This window comes from Protobothrops mucrosquamatus, unplaced genomic scaffold (assembly GCF_001527695.2).
Source record: "Protobothrops mucrosquamatus isolate PMUCROS unplaced genomic scaffold, P.Mucros_1.0 scaffold4836, whole genome shotgun sequence".
In the NCBI taxonomy this organism is placed as follows: domain Eukaryota; kingdom Metazoa; phylum Chordata; class Lepidosauria; order Squamata; family Viperidae; genus Protobothrops; species Protobothrops mucrosquamatus.
Genome location: NW_015390724.1, coordinates 65,155 through 84,394, shown reverse-complemented (window position 1 = coordinate 84,394; position 19,240 = coordinate 65,155). Strand labels below are relative to the sequence as shown.

At 48.3% G+C, this 19,240-nt stretch overlaps 1 protein-coding gene across 1 annotated transcript in view; it reads right to left on the bottom strand.

The window, feature by feature from the left end:
• LOC107299368 (probable cation-transporting ATPase 13A5) overlaps positions 1-17,333 on the bottom strand; it is a 44,959-nt gene extending 27,626 nt beyond the window's left edge. Inside the window, exons 1-2 of the mRNA XM_029286760.1 lie at positions 17,268-17,333; positions 1-82 (exon numbers count right to left, since the gene is read on the bottom strand). The exon at positions 1-82 is cut by the window's left edge and continues 92 nt beyond it. Coding sequence (XP_029142593.1) covers positions 1-82; positions 17,268-17,333 — 148 coding nt within the window. The remainder of the gene's footprint in view (positions 83-17,267) is intronic.
• Between the last annotated feature and the right edge of the window lie 1,907 nt (positions 17,334-19,240).

Here is a 19,240-nt window from a genome sequence, read left to right as displayed (position 1 = left end):
GCAGGAGGCCTCCGCAGGACAGGACGTAGCCAGCCAGGCACAGGGCCCTCCGGAAGCCGTGGGTCTTGTAGCCAAATATCTCCTGGAAGGAAAGAGACTGCCGTGAAGAGAGCCCTCCCCACTCAGTCTGCGTGAAGGCTCAGTCCTTGTAAAAACTCAGCTCTTTTCAAAATAATCAACCTGTAGGACAACAGATAGCAGATCCCGGGGCGGAGTCAACAGAGGCGTTGAAAGAAAAATCATCTTCAGGGTCCAGTCCAAGCCGGGAATAAACAAAATGGAGACTGCTTTAGAAAGAATGTTGTAGTTGATTGAAGAGCAGAGCCAGACAGAAATGGGACTCTGGGAAAACTGACCCCATGTAGCTGGGAGTGGTGGGTTTTTATACCTTCTTGGGCTTTTGTGTTTGAGGTTGTTTCCTGTTCCTGTGGCATGAACCTTGACCTGAGCTTTTGGGCATGTCCAGCCCTGCGTCACAAGCAATTCAAGGTGGATGGTGTGAAGCTGTTGTGGCCTTTGCTGCTGTCCAGTAAATAAACCTGGGGCCGCTTCCTTGCTAGCTGAGCTGAACCACAGATGAGTCAGCTCCAATTTGCAACGGGGGGTGTGCTGGGTGCAAAACAAGCCAGAAACTGGCCACGCTATTTGCTAACAATGATTGCCAAGGAACATGACGATTTTAGGCAATTGTTATGAGCCAACTGACCTCAGATACCACTCAGTAGCTTAATTCACCCAAGGATCCTGGAAGAGGTAATTGAAGATCAGGCGAGCAATTGATACAGCCACCCAACCGGCTTGGCCAGGTCAGTGAAAGACTCAAGACTCTTGCGCACCTCAGTTAGGCTTTTATGGGGCTTAATCAATCAATCCATCTTTCATTACGGTCACAGGCCAGAATTAGAGGCTTAGTGCTTTTTGTGAATCCTGGCTGGTTGATTAGTTTTGGATTTTATGTACCGGAAAGTGGTCAGCACAGCAACACCCAAAGGGACTTTTTTGTTTTTTTTATAAACAATTTTTATTATTTTCCATTTTACACCAACAGAAGCTTAAGAACCCGCGTGGAGATATGGTGGTCAATTACAAAAAGAAAACAATAACATTATATGTATACAATTCACACAATATTTCTTAAAACTTCCCTCTCTATCTATGTAGAATATTATAATCAATAACATTCAGATAAATTCATTCATTAATATATCTAAATATAAATTTCCCTAATCAATAAAAACTTTCAACCGCTCAATATCAATATAATAATCAAATTAATACAATCCTATAGCCAATTCATTCATTAATATATCGCTATATATAAATTAAATGCTTAAATCAAAATCAACGCTCCTATTTAAGTTATTGGAATTTCATTAGTACATTTCTAAGACAGATTTTCATTAAGTATATTGCCAGATATAAATTTCATTAGTCAATAATCTTTTACGAAAGCTCCTTATCTATCCCAAAGATCCTGTTTTAAACTTTATTAATTTTTCCAAATATTTAAGTTTAAGCTAGCCTAATTATTTAACCATTTCAGGGCCCCCAAATTTCTCTTATTTAAAGATATTAGCTCCAACACTAAATTCCTACATTTCTCAACTATATTTCTATTCAACTATAATTCTCCAATTATTAATTCCATCTCATTCCAAAACAAAAACCACAAATAGGAAAAGAAAAGAAAAAAACATACACACAAAGAAAAAAAAACACATATTCTCGCTATACTTCAATATTAAAACAGCTGCTGTGCTTGAAATGGCCCGTGGAGATTCTCTCTCCTCCGGGTCCAGGGTTGTCCCAAAGGGGCTTTTTTCAAGAGCAACTGGACTTCCTTTGTTTTTCCTTGAAGACGTTTCGCTTCTCACCCAAGAAGCTTTTTCAGTTCTAGCTGAGTGTCAGAAAAGAAGAAGCTTCTTGGATGAGAAGCGAAACATTTTTCAAGGAAAAACAAAGAAAGTCCAGTTGCTCTTGAAAAAAGCCCCTTTGGGACAACCCTGGACCCGGAGGAGAGAGAATCTCCACAGGCCATTTCAAGCACAGCAGCTGTTTGTCTCCTGCTGCAGGTGGAAGGTGAAGCTAATCAATCTAATAAGTACATAAATAAGCATTAAAAGAGATCCGTGGGCAGATAACATTAATACAGATCAACGCAGGTGGGTGTGTAACCTTATCTATCCTGAAAAATCTCTCAAACACAGGGCACCCTTTTGACAGCCAGTGTTTCCTATCCATCAGATTCAAGGTTATTTATGAGATTGTAATGATGGGTTGGATAATTAGTGACTTAATAATCAATCACTCCATTTAAAAAAAAAACAATTTCTTGAACGTTAAGAGAGTTTGAGTTTGTTAGAACAAGAGAGTCCAGGAACACCTTGAAGGCTGTCTGCATAAAGAGGATTGATTGCGTCTCCCCTGGTTGCGTAGGTGGGGTAAGTGTGGGGCAGGCAGGCTGACCCCTTGCTTCGGAGGGAGGCTTTGGACAGGAGCAGCTGCAGCAGGAGACAAATCACTGCACAGAAATCACAGCGTTTCAGAGGCAGGAATCTGCTCCACCTCAGCAATAAGCAGGAAGAAGAAGAAGCGTCTTCCATCACTGGAGGCTTTCAAAAGGAGACTGGGCAGCCATTTGTCTGAAATGGCATAGGGCAGGGGTAGGCAACCTTGGCTCTTTTAGGACTCGTGGACTTCAACTCCCAGAATTCCTGAGCCAGCCATGCTGAGGGGAAAGGGGGAGATTTCCAAGCTGAACCAGGCTGGCTCAGGAATTCTGGGAGTTGAAGTCCGCGAGTCATGAGGGGGCCCTAGTTCCCCCATGCTGGCTGAGGAATTCTGGGAGTTGAAGTCTGCAAATCATGAGGGGGGCCATAGTTCCCCCACGCTGGTCTAGGGCAGGGCTAGGCAACCTTGGCTCTTTTAGGACTCCTGGACTTCAACTCCCAGAATTCCTGAGCCAGCCATGCTGAGGGGAAAGGGAAAGGTTTCCAAGCTGAGCCAGGGTGGCTCAGGAATTCTGGGAGTTGAAGTCCACGAGTCCTAAAAGAGCCAAGGTTGCCTACCCCTGGTCTAGAGTCTCCTGCTTGAGCATGGGTTTGGGCTAGAAGACCTCCAAGGTTCCCTCCAACTCATTATTCTATTTTCTATGTGTTTGTCAGCTGAGCAAGGACACACAATTCCTGCTTCAGCACCAAGAGATCAAGACTGCGTGTCTAGGGTGGGCTTGGGGGGGGTGGCCTCCAGAAGAGGGGCCCAAGCAGCCTCCAGGCCTGGGTGCAGCCGGGAAGCCCAAGAGGGAGGGAGGTTACTGACGGCAGGCCCAAAGAGTGAACAGAAAGATTTAAAAACAAATCAAATCCTGGAAACTTTTGCCGAAAGGATTGTATTTCGACAAACATTTCTGGAGAAAAGCGCATCTAAAGAACAATGGAGCTGAAAGCAAACAAACTGCAGTCAGCTCTGACTAAGCTAAGATGGGCCGAGAGAGCCGGCCAGGGACAGGGTCAGGACCTCTGGGTGGACACTACAAGGGAGAGTTTCGGGCAGGACGTCAGGAGGAAGCGCACAGCCCCCCGCACTCGAAGCCAGAGGAAGCTTCTTGGATGAGAAGCGAAACTTTTTCAAGGAAAAAAACCCCAAGAAAGTCCAGTTACCTTTCAGAAAAAAGCACCTTTGGGACAACCATGATCCGGATCAGTGGTGGCGAACCTATGGCACGCGTGCCAGAGGCGGCGCTCAGAGCCCTCTCTGTGGGCATGCGTACTGTTGCCCCAACCCCACCTCCCCCCATGACCTCCTCCTCACAAGCAGCCCCCCCAGGGGAGAGTCACCCATGGGAATGGGCCGCATGGAGCAGCACAGCCAAGGTCATGGCAGCCGGGCAGCAGGGACAAGACTCCACCCTCACACCCCATTGCGCACATGATGCTGTGGGGTATGGATGGAGGGCGTGGGAGCTATGCCACTGCAGGGCCGCCTGGGCGATCTGCGGCAGGCTGTGGAGGCGGTGGGTGGCCCTATGGGTGGGCGGGGTGGGGCGGGGCAGGGCAGGGTGGGCAGAGGGTGGAGCGGGGGCAGAGCGGGGGGGCTGGGGGTGGGGCGGTTTTTGGGCACTCAACCTCTAAAAGGTTCGCCATCACTGATCTGGATGATGGAGACTCTCCAGAGACATCTAGGACAAATTAGCACCAGGTCCAGGAGAGGAGGCAGCGCTATGGATGGGCAATCGGGAGGGAGAAACAGAGGAGCGTAGAATCCCCTGGAGATCCGAATGGGATCAACCCCCCCCAGTGCAGAAAGAGGCGGAGGGGGTTTCGCAAAGTCTTCCTTTGCAAGCGACGGAGGCTCCAAGGAACCGGAAGGCAGCTGTGCCCGTGGCATCGCCCGACTCCCCAGTTCAGAATCTCACAGGAGCCAGGAAGAGAGGGAGAAAGGCCCCTCAGTCAACCAGTGGACGCCGGAAGAGATAATTACTCCAATTGAAGAGTATATCCTCCATTAAGCGAAGAGGCGGGATTGGCTTTGAGCCAAACCTTTATGGCTGCTGCAAAGCCAGAATCCAAACGCCTCCGGCAGCAAGACTTTTGCCACCGGGCAAGAAAGAGATCTCAGAGAAATGGAGGAAAGCTAGATAACCCCTGGTCCTTTGGGTCGTCCTTTCAGAGGTAGTTCCTTACCCAAACAGATCCACAGGGTGGCCACAGGAAGGGGAAGCAGGAATGGCTTCTGACTTCCTGCTGGCTTCCCCATTGAGTTTTCCTTGTGGGAAGTTGGCAGAGAGAAAGTCAATGGGGACACTGGCAGGGGAGGACACAACTAGCTCTGGTAAATTTCCCCCATCTGTACACATTCCCTAGCACAGCCCTGAGCACCCTCAATCAATCAATCAATCAATCAATCAATCAATCAATCAATCAGAATAGAGCTGGAAGGGACCTTGGAGGTCTTGGAGGCCAACCCCCTGGCTCAAGCAGGAGACTCTATACCAGGAGTAGGCAACCTTGGCTCTTTTATGACTCGTGGACTTCAACTCCCAGAATTCCTGAGCCAGCTATGCTGGCTCAGGAATTCTGGGAGTTGAAGTCCACGAGTCATAAAAGAGCCAAGGTTGCCTACCCCTGCCCTAGACCATTTCAGACCAGTGGCTGTCCAGTCTCTTCTTGAAAGCCTTCAGTGTTGGAGCACCCATAATTTCTAGAGGCAAGCTGTTCCACTGATTAATTGTCCTCAGTTGTTCTCCTTAATTTCAGGCTGCTTCTCCCCTTGATTAGTTTCCAAATGTTGTTTCTCGTCCTGCCTTCTGGTGCTTTGGAAAAACAAGTTGACCCCTCCCCCCCCTTCTTTGTGGCAGCCCCACAAATACTGGAAGGCTGCCATCATGTCACCGCTAATCCTTCCATCAATCAGTTTATTATTACAGCCACAGGCCAACACATAAAATTAAATTTGTATTGTCCTGTCAGTATGATTCAGTCTCTCTGAAAGGAGGGAGGTTTTGTTATACTGTCTGAAACACTAGGCGGACTTTGGACACTCGTTGATTACATGATTAATTGTAATATATTGCTAGGCCTTCTTGTGTTCGGTTCGGTTTAGTTCTGGTTTATTTGAACAATCCTTCTTTTCTCTAGACTAGCCGCACCCAATTCCTGCAACCGTTCTCCAGGCCTTTGTTCATCGTAGTTGCTCTTCTTTAGTTTTTCCCGCCCTGACCCCCATCCTCCCACTGCTTCTCCAACCTGTGCAGCACCCTTATGAATTTCCTGTGACACTCACCACACCTTTGATGCACCACCTCACACCCTCGTCTGCCTCGCACCTCTTGCGCACCCATGCACACCCTCATCATAATTCATGCACCTCCTCGTTCCCTTCCCCAGCTTGGACTTTCACATGGATTTTGGCTGATGGGAAGCTGTCAGTGAGCACCGGAAATGACAACACATAACCAGAGCTGACTGTGGTAGTAAGAGCCATGGTTTCCCCAAATTTCAGCCCCAGGGGAATAACAAGTCCCAAATTTTGGATACATTCTGTAAATTAGCTAACTTAAAGTACAATTGGTTCAAAGATTGCTGTCCTGTTATGCACTGTTTTTCTCAGCTGAAGGTTTGTTGTTGTTAGTTCCGACCCATCGCGACCCCATGGACAACGTTCCTCCAGGCCTTCCTGTCCTCTACCATCTTCTGGAGTCCATTGAAGCTCACGCCTCCTGCTTCAGGGACTCCATCCAGCCCCCTCCTTCTCTGTCGTCCCCTTCTTCTCTTGCCCTCCATCTTTCCCAGCATCAGGCTCTTCTCCAGGGAGTCCTTCCTTCTCATTAGGTGGCCAAAGTACTTCAGTTTCAGCTTCAGGATCTGGCCTTCTAAAGAGCAGTCGGGGTTGATCTCCTCCAGGACTGACCGGTTGGATCACCTTGCAGTCCAGGGGACTCGGTGGAGTCTTCTCCAGCACCAGAGTTCAAAGGCCTCAATTCTTTGGCGCTCAGTCCAACTTTCACAGCCATCCATTGCAACTGGGAAAACCATGGGCTTGACTATACGCACTTTTGTTGGCAGGGTGACGTCTCTGCTTTTTAGTAGGCTGTCTAGATTTGCCATGGCTTTCCTCCCCAGGAGCAAGCGTCTTTTAATTTCTTGGCTGCAGTCCCCATCTGCAGTGATCTTGGAGCCCAGGAAGATAAAATCTGTCACTACCTCCATTTCTTCCCCATCTATTTGCCAGGAATTGAGAGGGCCGGATGCCACGATTTTGGTTTTCTTAATGTTGAGTTTCAAGCCAACTTTTGCACTGTCCTTCTTCACCCGCATCAAGAGGCTCTTTAGTTCACTTTCAGCCATTAGAGTGGTATCGTCTGCATATCTTAAGTTGTTGATATTTCTCCCGGCAATCTTAATTCCAACTTTTGATTCAGCTAGCCCTGCCTTTCTCATCATGTGCTCTGCATATAAGTTAAATAGGCAGGGCGACAGTATACAGCCTTGCCAAACTCCTTTCCCAATTTTGAACCAATCAGTGGATACATTCTGTAAATTAGCTAACTTAAAGTCCAGTTGGTTCAAAAACTGCTGCCCTATTGCGCACTGTTTTGCCCAGCTGAAGGTTACAAACAGACAAACAGACAGGAGAGTTTTTGTAGCATATGAGCTCACAAGAAAGAGGGAACAAGCACTCTTTCCAAGAAGTGAAGAGTAACCACAGGGAAAGGAGAATATTCAAAAGCAAACATGGGCGGGATCTCAGCGAGGCAGAGGAGGCAAAAGGAAAGATTAAAAAAAAAAGTACTGGACTTTTTTGCAAACAGGATTGTAGATAGGTCAACCTTTCAGGAGAAAAGCATATTTAAGAACAACTTCAAATAAAGCAAATAAAGAGCACCAGCTAAACTACAATGGGCCGGGAGAGGCAGGCCTAGAAATTGGAGACCTTGCGGAGTGTCCCCGTCCCGAAGACCAAAGATACACGGAGGAGGGTCAGGTTCTTCCACAGCAAGCCTGCTTCTAAAGCAGGGGTCTCCACCCTGGGCCACTTTAAGACTTGTGGACTTCAACTCCCAGAATTCCCCAGCCAGCATGCGCTGGCTGGGGAATTCTGGGAGTTGAAGTCCACAAGTCTTAAAGTGGCCCAGGGTGGAGACCCCGCTTCTAAAGAAAGCCAAGATCAGGCTTGCCAAAAAAGGCAGGGAGAAGCCAAATGCTGGACCGTCTGACTTCTCCCACTTGCATTTCTGGGGCTCAGGAATCCCTCCGCCTCGCTGCCTCCCCCCCCCCCATGGGGCAGCCCACCCCCTTCTTTCTTCCAGCCAGACAGTTCAAGTTGCTACGATCTGAGTGACGCTTGAAGGAGTAAAACCAGCCAAGATCTCCAAGCTAGCCAGGCCCCCTGAACACAAATTCAGGCTCTTCTCAAGTTATGTCCGGTTGCTTACAACCTACGTTGTAACGGAACACGAAAAAGAGATCTATGACCACGGTTTCAAAGTTCTGGTGTCCAGACCCCCCCCACAGCCCCTTCCCCTGCAACACCCCGTGGTCACGTGGGCACAATTTACAATGTTTTGCAAAAAAAGCACCCCATCGCGAACAATGCCCTGCGTTCATTTTACAACCCCCGAATTCACTTACACCTGCCACAAAAAAGGTCCTAAAATTGGATCCAGTCACACGGTGATCCGCTTTACAACCATCACAAGTTATGACTGTGATTGAGTGATTCCCTTGTGGTTGTAACTCAAGGACTTTCTACAGTCTCCTTAAGAGCTTGCTGAGGTATTTGCCGATGCTGGCTCCCCGGTTAGCTTAATGATAATAGAATAGAGCTGGAAGGGACCTTGGAGGTCTTCTAGTCCAGCCCCCTGCTCCAGCAGGAGAACCTATACCATCTCAGGCTGGCCAAGGCTCCTCTCTCTCTAGGTCAAGGCTCTGCGGTGGTCGGGCCCAAGCCCTTTCCCCGAATTTGGCCGGCCGCTCCCTTTTCCTATACCAGGGGTAGGCAACCTTGGGTTTTTTATGACTCGTGGACTTCAACTCCCAGAATTCCTGAGCCAGCATGGGGGAACTATGGCCCCTTCATGACTCATGGACTTCAACTCCCAGAATTCCTCAGCCAACATGGGGGAACTATGGCCCCTTCATGACTTGCGGACTTCAACTCCCAGAATTCCTCAGCCAGCATGGAGGAACTATGGTCCCTTCATGACTCGTGGACTTCAACTCCCAGAATTCCTGAGCCATCATGGGGGAACTATGGCCCCTTCATGGCTTCTGGACTTCAACTCCCAGAATTCCTCAGCCAGCATGGGGGAACTATGGCCCCTTCATGACTTGCGGACTTCAACTCCCAGAATTCCTCAGCCAGCATGGAGGAACTATGGTCCCTTCATGACTTGTGGACTTCAACTCCCAGAGTTCTTCAGCCAGCATGGCTCAGCTTGGAAACCTCAGCATGACTGGCTCAGGAATTCTGGGAGTTGAAGTCCACGAGTCATAAAAGAACCAAGGTTGCCTACCCCTGCCCTATGCCATTTCAGACAAGTGACTGTATGGCCTCTTCTTAAAACCGTCCAGGGATGATGGAGCGCCCACGGTTTCTGAAGCTTAAATCCTCACTTCTATTTTTACATGGGAACCAGGAAATAGCCAAATGCAAAAGCTTCAGCGCCTTTTTATTAATGGCATAATCTCCATATAAAGTGTCAATCTAATTTATGTGAGGATTAGCAATTGACATCACAACTGTCAGCATTTGTTATGCAACTAGATAAAAGGTTGCTTGTGCCCTCCTGAAGTGGGCAGGCTCTCGGGGCTTCTCCCCCCCCAGCGCTGTTCAGATAAACTGGGCCCAAGAGGGTCACGCGGTGCCCTCTCGTAAAGTGGGTCCTGCCCCAGGGCTTCTTCTGGCCCCTCTGAGGGCCCGAGCCCTGGCCTGACCCTGGCAGCCCTTGCCAGCCTGGCTCCGACTGGGCAGGGAAAGAGAGGCCAAGGGAGGCCCCGGGTCTGCCAGCCTGGCCTGGCACAGCGCAGCCTCCCTGCCTTTTGAGGGGCGGCATTTCTGAAAGGCTTCCTCCCTGGCACTCTTTAGGAGGGACCTTTTCTCTTCTGCACAGGCAGTCCTCGACTTACAACAGTCCATTTAGTGACCTCACCAAGTTACCACAGTCACAGGAAAAAGCGACTCAGGGCCGTCTTCTTCCCACTTAACGGCCGTTGCATCCTCCCCCTGCTCAGGGGGTCAAAATTCGGACACTTGGCAGCCGGTTCCTATTTATGACGGCTGCAGCATTCCTGTTGTCACGTGATCCGCTTTGGCCACTTTCTGACCAGCAAAGCCAGTGGAGGGGGACGCCGGATTCACTTAACAGCCGTATGACTAACTGCAGTGATTCACTTAACAACCGTGGCAAGAAAGATTGTAAAATGGGGCAAAACTCACTTAACAGTTGCCTTGCTTAGCAACAGGAACAGAATAGAATAACGAGTAGAATAGAATAGAGAATAGACTAGAATAGAAATAAGAATAAGAATAGAATAGAATAGAATAGAATAGAATAGAATAGAATAGAATAGAATAGAATAGAATAGAATAGAATAGAAAATATGGAACGGAATAGAATAGAATAGAATAGAATAGAACAGAACAGAACAGAACAGAACAGAACAGAACAGAACAGAACAGAACAGAATAGAATAGAATAGAAAATATGGAATAGAATAGAATAGAATAGAATAGAATAGAATAGAATAGAATGGAATGGAATGGAACGGAACGGAACGGAACGGAACGGAACGGAACGGAACAGAACAGAACAGAACAGAATAGGAGAAAAGGAAAAAGAAGAGAAGAGAAGAGAAGAGAAGAGAAGAGAAGAGAAGAGAAGAGAAGAGAAGAGAAGAGAGCTGGAAGGGACCTTGGAGGTATTCTAGTCCAGCCCCCTGTTTGAGCAAGAGATAAGATAAGACAAGTTAAGATAGACTTTATTGTCATTTTTTTACTGTGGGCACAACGGCACACATCAAAAATGAAATTTAGTTGCCCACTCTCAAAGTGAAACACGTACATGACACACACTTAAACATACTATGTATAACATATGTATAGACCCACACCCCTACATGTACGAAACAAATAAATATGAAATACTGTCCATCTTGAATATCTAACGGAAGGAGGAAGCTTGCGAGTTCACAAGGTTAATGCTGTATGGAATGAAACTATGGCTGAATCTGGATGTTCTGAATCTATGGCTGACCCTAGACCATATCAGACAAGTGACTGTCTAGCCTCTTCTCTATGTCGAGGACTACCTGAGTACCCCCTTCGTTGATTTCCCCTCTTCTCTCCCTTCCCACCCGGCCACACAGGGACCAGGCGGGGTCCGGCCTCTCCACTCAAGGGGGACCCCGGAGTAACTCCGTCCGCCGAGGCTCTGCGATGGGCCTGCCAAGGCAGGTCAAGCAGACGGCGACCCGTCCAGTGGCATTCCGGGGCAGGACCTCCAGACCAAGAGAATAAACTAATCTATAATTAAGGAGCAAGAAGCGAAGATGGAAGAGGAAGATTACGGGGAAAGCTCAAAGAAAGACCAAAATAAATGGGTCAGACTTGCACTGCCCAGTAGCAAAACTTTCCACCAGCCTCTTGTCCTGACGCTCTTTGTAACCAGCCTGATTACAACTGAAACAGAGAAGAGATTTCCCCAGAAGCACTTTTGCTTGCTCAATATTTGCTACTACTAGTTTGTACTCTCGCTATGCTCAGGAGCTCCTTTCTAAGACAGGAGATAATAGTCAAACTGCTTCCTTTTTTCCCTGGGACATTATACAAAAATGGAACTCTGCCGTAACAACAAGAGATGACTTAATGTACTACATCAGGGGTCTTCAAACTTGGCCCTTTGATGACTTGTGGACTTCAACTCCCAGAATTCCTCAGCCAGGCACACGTGCCTGGCTGAGGAATTCTGGGAGTTGAAGTCCACAAGTCATCAAAGGGCCAAGTTTGAAGACCCCTGTACTACATTAATGTACAACCATCCTTAATGGTACTACATCCACATGGAAGGAAGGAAGCAGTGGGTTACCACAAGGCTCCATCTTAGGCCCAGGACTCTTCAACCTCTTCATCAATGACTTAGATGAGGGAATTGAAGGGGAACTCATCAAATTTGCAGATGACACTAAGCTGGTGGGAATAGGTTGTTGCTTGGTTGTTCCTTGATAAGACTGTTGCTTAGTGCTTAGTGCTTAATGGTGTGTCTGAGTTGACAACACCCTACATTTTAGAAGACGAGCTCAAGATCCAGAAGGATCACGACAGACTTGAACACTGGGCCCTATCCAACAAAATACATATCCACAAATATCCACAAAGAAGAGGGAGTCAAGCTATTCTCCAAAGCCCCTGAAGGCAGGACAAGAAGCGACGGATGGAAACTCATCAAGGAGAGAAGCAACCTGGAACTAAGGAGGAATTTCCTGGCAGTGAGGACAATTAACCAGTGGAACCACCTGCCTCCAGAAGCAGTGAATGCTCCAACACTGGAAGTCTTTAAGAAGAGACTGGACAGCCATTTGTCTGAAATGGTATAGGGCTGTGGTGGCAAACCTATGGCATGCGTGCCACAGGTGGCACGCAGAGCCCTCTCTGTGGGCACGCGTGCCGTCGCCCCAGTCCTAGGCCTTCAGCTGGGTTTTATAAAACCTTTTCACTTTAGGCCTCCGCCGCCGTGTGCAAAAAAAAAAAAGGTTCAATCAATCAATCAATTTCAACTTCTCGCTGGAAAAAAAAGATCTCGCAAATTTGGAATTGATTGATTGAACTTTTTAGTCCCACCCAGTCTGCCGTTACCACCGCAGCCACACCCACCCAATGGGCCACGCCCACCCGGCACCTGATGATACATAAGTGGGTTTTGAGTTGCAGTTTGGGCACTCAGTCTCTAAAAGATTCACCATCACTGGCATAGGATCTTCTGCTTGAGCAGGGGGTTGGATTAGAAGACCTCTAAGGTCCCTCCCAACTCTGTTATTGTGTCAAATGTGATTCAGTGGTGAGAAAAGTAAGGTTTTATATTTAGGCAGGAAAAACCAAATGCACAGGTGTGGAATAGGACATACGTGGGTCAATAGCAGAAACTGTGAGAGGGACCTAGGAGTCCTGGTGGACAGCCACTTACAGCTCAGCCAGCAGTCTGCTGCAGTTCCCCCCCCCCCAAAAAAAAAGCCAACTCAGCCCTAAACTGCATCAAAAGAGAGGCAATATCAAGATCAGGTGGAGTGTTAATACCACACTGTGATTTACACAGCACTGGTGAGGCCACACGTGGAATCCTACATCCCGTTCACCATACAAAAAAGATGTTGAGAGATTGGAAAGAGTGCAGAGAAGAGCAGCAAAGATTGATCTGGGGCTCTGGGGGCTAAGCTGTGTGAGGACCAGTTGGGGGACCCTGGTATCCAGCCTACTGAAGAGAAGGACTAGGGGTGACGTGTCTTCCAAGACTTGAGGGGCTGTCACAGAGAAGAGGGGATTGACTTACTCGCCAGAGCACCTGATGGCACCACAAAGAGTAACGGGTGAGTCTTATCAAAGAGAGATCCGATCTAGAAGTAAGGAGAAATTTCCTGACAGTGAGAGCAATTAATCAATGGAACAATTTGCCTCCTGAGGTTGTTGGTGCACCATCACTGGAGGCTTTCAAAACTAGACTACGCAACCATTTGAGTGGGATGATATAAGGTCTCCTGCCTTGAGCAGGGGGTTGGACTAGAAGACCTCCGAGGTCCCTTCGCATCCTAGGATTCTATGATCGATGTGCCTCAGGAAAGCAGTAGGGTGTGTTACCGCTTCGGACCATCCACCGCAGATTCGTGTTTACAGGAAGGGGGGGCAAAAAATGCCGGTTTGTGGGGTCTTTGTTGGTCTCTGAAGTTGGCTGTTTCCTTGCAGACGTTTCCTTATCCTGCTAGGGAACATCTTCAGCACTGGGGGGAGAGGGAGGGGAGACGTGGTGGGATTCAGCCAGTTCACACCACTTCGGCAGAACCAGTAACTAATTTTGTGTTGCCCAGGCCCAGAATGGACTTCCAGAAGCAGCTTCCAGACAGAGAACCGGTTGTTCACCTATCTCAGGGGTAGGCCACCTTGGCTCTTTTATGACTCGTGGACTTCAACTCCCAGAATTCCTGAGCCAGCCATGCTGAGGGGAAAGGGAGAGTTTCCAAGCTGAGCCATGTCGGCTCAGGAATTCTGGGAGTTGAAGTCTGCCAGTCATGAAGGGGCCATAGTTCCCCCATGCTGGCTCAGGAATTCTGGGAGTTGAAGTCCACGAGTCATAAAAGAGCCAAGGTTGCCTACCCCTGGCCTATCTGAATCCCACCACTGGAGGGGAGGTTGATGTCAGCTGGTGTACCCTGCCAGTCCCAAAAGGCAACTGGACTTTGTTTCTTCTCTGAAGACGTTTCACCTCTCATCCAAGAAGCTTTTTTTTTCAGCTGAAGAAGCTTCTTGGATGAGAAGAAAACCAAGAAAGTCCAGTTGCCTTTTGGGGGAAAAAGCACCTTTGGGACAAGATCCCCGGCCTGGATGGCGGAGACCCTCCCGAGACAGAGCCTGTCAGCGTTGGGAGTAGGGGTGCTGTTCCCTGCTGCGTTGCTTCTTGGTTAGGCTGTTGCTTAGTGCTTCGTTGCGGGTCTGAGCTGACAACACCCAGATTGGCAGGAATTAACACCTGGCAAACAATCAAGCGATAAAGGATGTCCTAACCAAGGAATCCCCAACTCAGACAAACAATCAAACAGCAAAGCAACAAGGAATTACTTAGATTGGTAGGGAATGATTGGCAATCATTCCCTACCAATCTAAGTAATTCCTTACAAGAATTTGGATAGGATTTCTTATAAGGAATTACTTAGATTGGTAGGGAATGATTGGCAATTAAAATCGTTAGCTGAGTTAAAGCAAGAAAATATTGTACAGTCTTGGTTTCAGTATACCGAATTGTTGGTTAGGTGGAAGTTAGATCAAAAGGTTGGTATTACATTAATGGATGAGAATTTGGTAAAACAGATTAAAGATCAAAATCGAGCACATATAAAGAGAATTTATAATGCTTTAATAGAGATGGATTCGGAAATGGATTGTATGGTAAAGTGGGCCCAAAATGTTCAAGAACCGATTCCACTGGATATATGGGAGGTAATTTGGGTTAGAAATGTAAAATTTACCCAGGCCCAAAATTTAAGAGAAAATTTTTACAAAATGTTTTATAGATGGCATCTGGATCCTAAAAAGTTGTCTTGTATGTATCCTAATTTACAGCCCAAATGTTGGAGATGTGGTAGCTTGGATGCTACTTATTTTCATATTTGGTGGACTTGTAGAAATATAAAGGCTTTTTGGATTAAGATTTGGTGGAACATTCAAAAGATTTTCAAGAGAAAGATAAAGTTCACTCCACAATTATTTTTGTTGGGTGTTATTACAGATTGTGGTACTAAAGAAACTAACTTGATGTTGAATTTGATAACAGCTGCAAGGTTATTAGTAGGGCAATATTGGAAGAAGGATTGCTTGCCTACTATAGAAGAATGGACGCTTAAAGTGTCAAATTTAGCAGAAATGGCTTTCTGCCTATTTGAAGGATCACTCACAAGAAAGATACATTTCGGTTTGGAGAAGATGGATAGATTATATTCAGAATAAATACGGGACTAAAAAGTTCCATTTAGCTTATGAGTAAATTTTAGAGTATTATTAGTATTAATAGTTTATTATAGTGAAATTTTTATTAGTTTTAATTATACTATTACTTTTAGTATTAGTATTGTTTAACAATATGGATATTCTATTGTTTAATGATTAGGATACTAATTTGTTTATGTTTTAATTATTTATGTTAAAGGGGAGTTAAAGCGCATTATGGACTTGGTTATTTATATAGTTGGTTAATGTTAGTTAGATTATGATTATTATATTTGTAACCCTGTATTCAGCTCTGGGAAGTGGGGGAGGGAGAGGGGGGCTTTAGGGTGGGTTGGTTTTGGGGTTTATATTGTAACTTTTATAAAACTTTTCAATAAAAACAAACAAACAGTAAAGCAACAGCCCAATGAAGGAACCAACACACGCACACACACACACACACAACAACAACAACAACAACACTGAGAGGGCAAATTACTGTACGTACAGTTAATGCTCAACTTATGATCACAAGTGGGATGAGAATTTCTGTTACTAAGCAAGGCAGTTGTTAAATGAGTCGCACCTGGTTTTGCAATCTTTTTGGCCATGGTTGTTAAATGAATCATTGCAGTTGTTAAGTGTACCACAAGGCTGTTAAATGAATCCAGTCCCCCCCCATTGGCTTTCCTTGTCAGAAGCTACCTGGGGAGGTGGCGGAAGGTGGCGGGGGACACTGCAGCCATGGAGGCCAAGCACCCCAATTCTGATCAGGTGGCCCTGCGGACGCGGCCATAATCGGACGCCCGAAAACTGGTTGTAGGTCATTTTTTTCAGTACCATCGTAACTTTGAAGGGTTGCTAAACAAACAGTTGTAAGTTGAGAACTACCTGTAACTAGGCAGCAACCCCCCTCCCTTCTAGCCCTGATGATGTTACCTAGTTGGGTAATGAAATGTCTGCAAGAAAACCACCCAGCTCAGAGAACACCAAGGACCCTATTCTTTTCCTCCTCCTCCTCCTCCTCCTCCTCCTCCTCCTCCTCCTCATAATCCCCTTTACCTTCTAGCCCTGATGATGTTACCTAATTGGGTCCGAAAATGTCCACAAGAAAACAGCCCTGTTTGGAGAGCACTGAAGACTCCCCCCCCCCCCCAGTTCATTCCTGAGCTACTGGGGATCTCTTGTACTGTATCAATATACCAGTCTGGATCTTATCTGCAGGCCCCCTCTTTCCAAATTATGTCCTTCCTGTCACTCAGCTAGGAGAAGTAGAACTTATGCTGTGGAAACCCACAACTTCCAGTTGCAGAAGAAAAGAACCCCCCACCCCCCATGGATACATCCATGGACCCCCCACTCCAGAGCAGGCTCTCCTCCAGAAGGAGTTTCTAGCAGCAGCAGTGGGGGAGAATTTTCCAAAGCGCCTGAAGGCAGGACAAGAAACAATGGATGGAAAGTAATCAAGAAGAGAAGCAACCTGGAATTAAGGAGAAACTTCCTAACAGTGAAGACAATTAACCAATGGAACAGCTTGCCACCAGAAGTTGTGGCTGCTCCATCACAGGAGGTTTTTAAGAAGAGACTGGACAGTCATTGGTCTGAGATGGTATAGGGTCTCCTGCTTGAGCAGGGGGCTGGACTAGAAGACCTCCAAGGTCCCTTCCAGCTCTATTCTGATTGATTGAGTGAGAAAGGGATTTTTATGAACCCAAAAGAGCCTTGATGCAGCAAGTGGGGAGGGGAGCTTTTTGGGGGGGGGGCATTTGTGAAGGATTTGCCCCAGTGTTGAGCAGCCTGCACGGGCCAAATAAAGGGAAGAGGCCTGGAGGGCAAGGAGACCAGACTCTGCCAACCTCTCCCTCCCCCTCGCCATCCCCCTCCCCACCCAACCCCTGACAAAGAGACCTGCCAGCCCTCCTGCTATGGAGAGGGGGGTGCCCAAGCATCCCTAAACAACGGCCCCCGGCCTTGAGGAGCTGCTTCTCTCAGGGGAGCCGGGGGGGGGAGCAACATCAGGCTAGCAGAATCCAGGGGGCAGTTTTGGGGGTGAACCGTGGGGAGGGTCCCCCTGCCCTTACCATCTCATCGTCCTTCCCCTCATTGAGCAGGGCATGTTGGGGGTCCATGGGAAGCTTCGTCTCCATAGGAGCCGTCCTTCCTTCCTTCCTTCCTTCCTTCCTTCCTTCCTTCCTGCCCCTCCAGTTGCCAAAAGCTGATCTCCGGGCAGGATCACCTCCTGGCGCGTAGTGTTGCTCTCGGAGTTGTGGAATGCACACTCGCTTTTTTTGCAATCACCGCAGCTGATAAAACCTGTTCCTCTCGGCCGGCCTCCAGATGTTATGTAAGCCCTGAAGAGTGTGTGCGTGAGGGCGGGTGCAGACCTGACTCCCATGTGGGAACGCGGCTCCCAAGTCTCGGGGAGCGGACGTCTTTGCCCATCCTGCTCCCACCTGTGCGTGGACTTCCCTACCCATAATCCCCGGGCCCTCGCCTTTGGCTCTGCAGGAGGGAGACACACACACACCCAGAAGCACCTCTGACGGCTGCGCTTTGGGGTTGGTGATCGGAGTCGCAGGCTTTGAGCTGCAGGGCTGGTGTTGCCACCAGGTCCGATGCTTGGAGGCCGGTGGAGATTCCCCACCCCCCATCAAAGGGGTTCCGGGAAAGATCTGGGGAGCAAGAAAGGCGAGGCCGATAGCCGGACCTTCCCTGGGCAAGGCTTTAACCGAGGGGTGTCCACTCATGCTAACTTTGTGGGTTTCATCTGCCAGAATTCCCCAGCCAGTCAGGCCATCCTGTCTTACGTTTACTCGGTTTACGGGATCCTGTCTTCGATTTGTTCATCCTGGAGTCTCAGGGGTTGAGATGATCACATAATATTTACACGACATCATCAAACAAATAAGGAACAGTCCTGCCTTACTCAACCCGGAACCGGGGCCCAACCTTGTTGCTCTCCTAATCCCAGGCAGTGATCAATCTCTGATACTCAACTCTGACTCACCCAGGCTGGGATGGCATCTCCGTGGGCAGAGGCCCTGCCGCCTTCCACACCCGGCACTGCCTCCCACGATGGCCTCATTCATCCCATCGAGCCCTCCTCCCCTTCTCCAAGGGTCTTCCTGCGCAGGCCAGGGCCACCCCCTTCGGACAATGGCCATTGGGTGGAATCCACACACACACACCCCAGAAGAAGTACAGAAGAAGTGAGTTGGAAGGGATCCTGGAGGTAGCCCAGTGGCCCCCAACCTTTTTGGCACCAGGGACCGGTTCCATGGAGAGGGGTTTTTCCACGGACCAGGGGGGGCTGGTTTCACGTGCTGCCTGCATCCCGCGGATGGATGGGGCTTTGCTTGTTTGTGCGGCCCGTTTTCTGGCATGCTGTGACCTGGTGCCAGTTCATGGACCGGGGGTTGGGGACCCCTGTTCTAGTCCTGCCCTCTGCTCAAGCAGGAGACCCTAGACCAGGGGTAGTCAACCTTGGTTCTTTTATGACTCGTGGACTTCAACTCCCAGAATTCCTGAGCCAGCTAAGCTGGCTCAGGAATTCTGGGAGTTGAAGTCCACGAGTCATAAAAGAGCCAAGGTTGACTACCCCTGCCCTAGACTATTTCAGACAAACCTCTTCTTAAAAACCTCCAGTGATGGAGCACCCACAACTTCTGGAGGCAGGTTGTTCCACTGATTGATTGTCCTCACTGTCAGGAAATTCCTCCTTAGTTCCAGGTTGCTTCTCTCCTTGATGAGTTTCCATCCGTTGCTTCTTGTCTTTTGCCCTCATGAAGCTTTTGGGGAATAGGCTTCCTTGTGGCAGCCCCTTAGTCTGGCCTCTCCATCCCCTAAAGGTTGGAGCTGGGGACTTGCCACCTCTGGCCTCCATCTAGCGTGGCAGAACGTGGCCTCAACAGAAAGGCAGAGAGAATTCCCAGCCTGAGTCAGAGAGACGCTGTTGCGCTTCCCTGCTGGGAAGGACGGGGGGGCTCCACCTGCGGATGACAAGCGGCTACATCCGAAATCTCCCTCTTCAGGGTTGCAGAGCTGAAGACCAGCC